Source organism: Octopus bimaculoides, chromosome 20 (assembly GCF_001194135.2).
Source record: "Octopus bimaculoides isolate UCB-OBI-ISO-001 chromosome 20, ASM119413v2, whole genome shotgun sequence".
Lineage (NCBI taxonomy): Eukaryota > Metazoa > Mollusca > Cephalopoda > Octopoda > Octopodidae > Octopus > Octopus bimaculoides.
This window is the reverse complement of record NC_069000.1, coordinates 505631-512216: the sequence shown is the minus strand read 5'-3', so window position 1 is coordinate 512216 and position 6586 is coordinate 505631. Positions and strand designations below refer to the sequence as shown.

Sequence of the window (6586 nt, the reverse complement as noted above, 5' to 3'; positions counted from 1 at the left end):
TTTGTTTCTTCAATTCTCCAGAATTACATTTGGGGGAAAAAAAAACTCATAACACATCAATATCCATCCTTAGACATTGGAAAGATTAGAAATTCAACAAAAATTCGAAATATCTCAGTCAAATTGTAAGAGGATCATGGAAAAATGGCACATGATATGAAATTAAACGAAACTTGGCTAAATCTAAAAACTTGACATAAAATATTATCTATAGCTTCTTCAGAATCTGCTGGAGTGGGTTTTTCATGGTAAAGAGCAGAAATTTACGAAATTGGTCATTACTCGATTTGACCCAGTTAAGACATTTTTTTTCTAAATTGAAAATTATCAAATTAGACACTAATGTGAGAAAAAAACCCAACTTGGAATTCAAAAGAGAAAAGAATTGTGACTGTTAAACACCAAAAATTGTCCAGATATTTTATTAGCAACCTCAATTAGAATTGGGTTAAAAATGAAAGGAAATTTCTTGAAAAACAAAAAGCACCAATCACCTGACCATATTCCAAACCCTCTTCAACCTCAACAACAACATCAACCATGCTGACCAATTTTTATTCCCAAAGACGATGCGATGGAACAAAGGGATTATGATGCAATACTTGCAACATAATTATTCCAAACAAGTAAAAAGAAAATAATAAGAAATCAGAAATTACTCATTTTGCCCCACCCCCATTTGAATAAATATTTATACAATATTCATATGATATTTATATATTTATATAAACATTTGTACAATATTTATATAATATTTACATAAATATTTATGCAATGTTTATATTTATATTATATAAATATTTATAAAATAATGTTTAATATCCTCTTCTATAATGAGTGAAGATCCATTGAAAAGAAAGACAAAATTGATGTGAACAGTGATTGGAAGGGAAATGGTTGCTAGAATCTAAATGAAAACAATAAAAAAGCTATCTGTTGTAAACGCTGCAGTGTTACTCTGAGAAATACAAATAAAAGACAAAACTTCTATAAAATGTTAATGAAACAAAAATTGTTTTGATGAGTCTAAATCATTTGTTGACAAACAACTCAATTTCTGATAAAACGAACAACCCAACAGAAACTGAACAAACAACTATATATACGCACACACACACACACACATATATATATATACAATAATATAATTATATATATATATATATAACTGTATATATAGTTATAGTTATGATAAATAGTTATTGTAGTGACATGAGAAGAATTTGATGTGTTATTTATTTATTTCACGAGATGACAAAGTTGATAGGACCAGAATTGATGACATATAAAAACAACCATGGAACAGAATAAATAATAATGCTTTCCTTCAGTTTGACAGAAAAGGTAAATTTAATGAATGTCGAATTCTAATCTGAGTATTTCGAGTTTCATCATTCGTATTGGCTGACATCATTAAAATATCTCTTGAGTCTTTTTTTTTAAAGATGAATTAGCAAAGAACATTAAACCACCCGAAATTGATCCAAGACACCAAAACATTAATGATGTTTACCTTGCTGGAAAGGTAACAAAACATTTAATTAATTAATTGACCTTTTGATAATGAAATCAGTGATCATTTGAAACTCCAAATGGAATTTTTGTGTTCAAATAATAAAGAGGTTTCCTTTCCATCACTAAACTAGAGAAAGATAATTTAGGCATAGCTCCTATGTCTAACATCTTACCAGTTGTTCATTTCCCGTCCATTATGCTACAAAGTAACAGATGAAATGCTCTTAATGATCAATGGAAGAGTTATTGGTTAACAGAAAACAATGTAACAATCTCTATAAAAAATATTTTTGAATATTGATAGCCAAAATAATGCCAAAGTAAACTTTGAACACAGCACTGTCCTCTGCCATGTCAGATCTTGTCAGACTGTTCAACCCATGCCAGCATGGAAGACAGATATTAAAAGATGATGATGATAACTGCTACAAATTAGAAGACATGAAAGATAGATTTTGTATTTGAAAATATAACTTGTTATTCTATTGTTCTGATTGACAATGTTTCCAGCTTTGTCAGTATTTGTGAAAAGAATATTCTCTCAACTGAGGAATCAAAACAGCAACAATAAAGAATAAAATAGAAAGTGCTTATTGATTTCTTGCATGTGTGTAACCCCGAAAATATTGATTTCACAAACTGGAACGAGGCCCAAAAGTTTTGGGTGTAGGCAGTTTAAATCTACTTCAGTATGTGTAGGGTATTTTAGTGACACCCAGGTGGAATATGATAATAAAGAGGACTCCAACACGTTCCCTCTGTCAAGTTAGAACATAGAAACCTAGAGGCACAACTGAATTCCACAAAGCATAAAATGTGAAGGTATTAAAACAATTACTATAGATTACTAATGCACGTGGTAGGAACACTAGAATAGGTTTTGTTATCTTAGAAAAAGTTATTGTTTTAGTTGCTTTGTAGTTCTGAGTTCAAGCTCTTTTCTTACCATATTTTTGCCAAATACAATGTCTTTGTTTCAATGAATTTTGAAAATAATAAAGAGGCAGCCCCCCCCCCCCCAACAAGAACAACAACGTATCTGCTACTCACCGGTCTTCTGGCTGTTGTAGTGCTGATGTGATTGACTGTGTTGTTGATATGATTTGTCTGGTCAGAGAGAGGTTCCACAGGACTGTATCTGTCACTGTACACTTTGGCTCTCCAACCCAATGTGTTTAAACTGCTGCTATTGTAGTTTTCTAATGTTGATGTAGAATCATTCTTTGTTGATTTGTTGGAGACTCGTTCCATGGCAACATCCACACTGGGTGCCCGGCTCCTCGAACCTGTTTGACTATGTGACTCTGGGTTTACAGTGCGTGATTGGCTGGCAGCTCTTAGGCGGGAAGAACTATAGGCATCTGAAGAACGAAAGTCCGAGTACCGACTTTGTGTGCTTGGCAAATCGACAACGCTTGAGGCTCTTGCGCTACGTAAGGTGCTACCACTATACAGACTGCCAGGAGAGCTCTTATAACTCCTAGATAAAGGGGACGAATAATTGGATGTAGAATACTTGGAGCTACTGAGTGGTGTGTGAGTATATTCTGTTGGTTTTTGAGTTTTTGTGTACGAAGGCAAACTGATGTTTTCACTGTAGCGTGAACGGTTGGTGCGTAAGTCCGATAACAGTTTGCCTTTTCTGTCGAGTGGACCCGGTCCATCAGGGAGCCGGCGGGAGTAAAGTCTGTCGATAGTTGAAGCAGGGCTGCAGGAATAGCCATGGTATTTTAAATATCCAGAATCAGGGCGATAAGTTTTCAGATAGCTTGATGCAGAGTTGGATGGCCCTGAAAGAGATAGCTCGAGAGAAGCCCGCCTTGAAGCAACAAGTGAATTTTGCATGCCTGGTTCTAATCAGTTCTACAGCCAAAATGTATCAAACTTTTCCAAGTGGTGCCTTCATCTCACCAGCTGAAAGACAAAGAGACAGTATAAATGATATATATCTATATAGAGATTATATATTAGAAAGAAAAAAAAAACCCAGCAAACAAAAATTTTATTTAACTAGGGGATCAATGAAATTTCACTGGGTACAAGATCAATAATGATATTTAACAAAGAATAAGATCAAATTAGAGACATTGTAAGCAAGAGTCACTGTCATACAAGTAATATTGCTCGTCTCAAGTGTTGTGAAAAATATGTTTGACCACAAGGGACCATTACCCTATTTGGAAACAGATGTGGGTTGGCACACACACACACAAATACACGCACATGCATGCACATGTGCACACACATGCACAGATCATTGTTTTCTGTGTCTGAATAAAAAAGTGGAAGAACTCCGTTTCAGGTAAAATACTCAATATATAAAATAGAGTGAACATATGTGTTTGTGCATGTATGTAAACATGGAGATAGAAACCTTAAAATGGTAGCTGTAACAAAAGTGGGCATTTTGAATATATTTGCATTTAGGTGTTGGTTCCATTATGTTCCTGCTATGTTCTGTCTCTTCAAAGCTTTCTCACCTTCCAAACCTTCTGCTGCCCTCCACTCTCCACTGTACCTTGCTTCCTGTACAACAAGGGATGGCATTGGAGTTGTCTACATTGTCAACTCTAAACCATCCTTCTGTCTGTCTGTCTGTCTCTATTCCATCATGATGTGTGTGTGTGTGCGTGCGTGCATGTCTATACATGTACATGTGCATGTTTGTGCATGTCTTGCATCCATTTGCATCTGTGTGTTGAAGGAAACGATTAAAAGGATTGGCGTCAGGAAGGGCAGCCAGCCACGGAACAAGGAAAAGCAAATCCTGAAATGAAGAGGATCATGATGGTGATGATGATGATGGAAAGGGTGTGTGTGTGTGTGCTGTGTTGACTCAAGTAAAACACTTTCTCAATCATAATGTAACCCTATTTTTTGTAGCTAAAAATCAATAAACTATTCTATCCTCTTATGTAATGCAGCCCCCCGAGAACAGCCATAATTATTTTTATATAATCTAAAAAAAAAACAAAAAACCAAAGTAACTTAAACCGTCCAAAGGACGGGTGCATTTGCTAGTGTGTATATATATGTATATATATATATATATATATATATATATATATGTGTACAGCACTATATATTCATTACCAATCAGTTTCACACTGAATATTAGATTGGATTAGATAACAGGCACAATTATGTAACACTGCAAGCTAGTCAGAGCTGGAAGATGTTATTGGAGGCAAAGACCATGTTCGGTTAACGAGTGTTGTGAAAAAAGATGAACCTGTCTGTCTGTCTGTCTCTCACTATATATATATACAAACACACATACATACATACATTTTATGGACTGTGTTGGTGCTTTGATGGATGACGGTTCAGTAAAACACCATTGCTTGACCATAAGCCTTTGCCCACCTGTGTGTGCAGGGGTCAGAGCTGAAGATTTCCAGTGACATCGTCCACCCACCAAGATCACCTCTTCCCCTCTCTTTACTCAACTTGGAATTGGTGTCTTGGATTGCTGAACAACCTGCATGACGAATGCTATTAGAGCGGTTTGTGTAGAGCCAGTCCCTTTCTCTTGACCTTCCAACTTGTCTTGGTCAGGTGCAACATGTCACAAGCCCAGTCGTTATCAGTTCTGCACGAAATGTATGGGGTTACCTTTCTTTAGATGAGCACGTGGTCTTGGGTTCAGTCCCACTGCATGGCACCTTGGGTAAATGTTTTCTACTATAGCCCAGGGTCAACCAAAGTTGTGTGAGTGGACTTGGTAGATGGAAACTGAAAGAAGCCCATCATATATACATACATACGTATGTATCTATTTGTGTGTTGTATTTGTCCCCACCACCACTTGCCAGCTGGTGTTGGTGTGTTTACATCCCTATAACTTAGCAGTATGACGAAAAGAGACTAATACTAAGTTTAAGAATGAGTGCTTGGGTCCTGGGGTTAATTTGTTTTACTAAAACCCCTCAAGATGGAGCTCCAGCATGGCTGTCATCTAATGACTGAAACCTATTTACTTGCCTCCAGGTGACAGCACCGGTCGTTCTTTCTCACTTGCTCACTCTCAGATGAAGGCTAAGAGCCCGAAATGTTAGATTCTTCACTCTTGACAGGAATTGAACTTAAGGAATTCGTTCAAGGAAACCCTCCTCTTGATTAGTGTAGTCTGGTGTAGACAATGCCTGGAAAGAGAAAAGACAGGATGGTCAAAGTTGGACTGCCTTTCATTGTGGGAACTTTCAATCAGAGCAAGGGAAAGGCAAAACTACTACTACTACTACTACTACAATATTAACAATGACCTATATTTACAGTGTTATATATTTATCACTTCAGGCATTACCACCACCACCACCACCAGACATGGCCACCAAAGCTAGCAGCAGCACCAACGCCACCATGTCCACCACCAGTCTCTCATGCTCATTCATTCAATTCGATTCATCTTAATTAAACAAACAACAAATAAAGCTGAAATTAATTAGTTAATTATAATCGCTATCTGATTTCATTTTCGATTTCACCTCCCCCACTGCCCCCAGAGATAGAAAAATACACTTCAAACACACACACACACCCATATACCCACGCGTGTGCATGCGTGCATACACACACACACACACACACATCTATATACATATATATATATAGATGTGTGTGTGTGTGTTTGAATAGTGGGAAGGAAGCAGATTTTCGTTGATGAACATTTGCTTTTGAATGGATGGAGAATTCTCGAGAGAGTCTGGGTTAGAACTGAAATGGAGAAAGAGCAGCCTTTTGCTCTTACACTCTCCTCTTCTTACAGCTCCCCCCGCCCCCTTACCAGCCTCCCTCCGTATTCCTTTCCTTCCTTCCTTCCTTCCTTCCTTTGTGGTTTTCTTTTTTTTTTCATGTTACAACATCACTGCTGCAACACAAGTTAACAGAGCAAGACGTGAGAAGGACTGACTGATTGAGCTACGTTGCTTGCATCTCTCTCTCTCTCTCTCTCTCTGTCTCTCTCTCTGTCTCTCTCTCCCTCTCTCTGTTTTAAAATTACAAAACCTACATTATGGACATTCACAGTGAACACAACATGAATGTATTTAATTGATGAAGCAGCAGCAGT

At 37.0% G+C, this 6586-nt stretch overlaps 1 protein-coding gene across 3 annotated transcripts in view; it reads right to left on the bottom strand.

Moving 5' to 3' along the window:
- LOC106873257 (ubiquitin carboxyl-terminal hydrolase 2) overlaps positions 1 to 6586 on the bottom strand; it is a 59644-nt gene that overhangs the window by 14752 nt on the left and 38306 nt on the right. For 2 of the 3 annotated variants that reach the window (XM_052975126.1, XM_014920541.2), the window contains exons 2-3: positions 5500 to 5660; positions 2566 to 3429 (exon numbers count right to left, since the gene is read on the bottom strand). In XM_052975126.1, coding sequence (XP_052831086.1) covers positions 2566 to 3360 — 795 coding nt within the window. In that variant the 5' untranslated portion in view covers positions 3361 to 3429; positions 5500 to 5660. The remainder of the gene's footprint in view (positions 1 to 2565; positions 3430 to 5499; positions 5661 to 6586) is intronic. The other variant, XM_052975127.1, reaches the window with a different exon arrangement.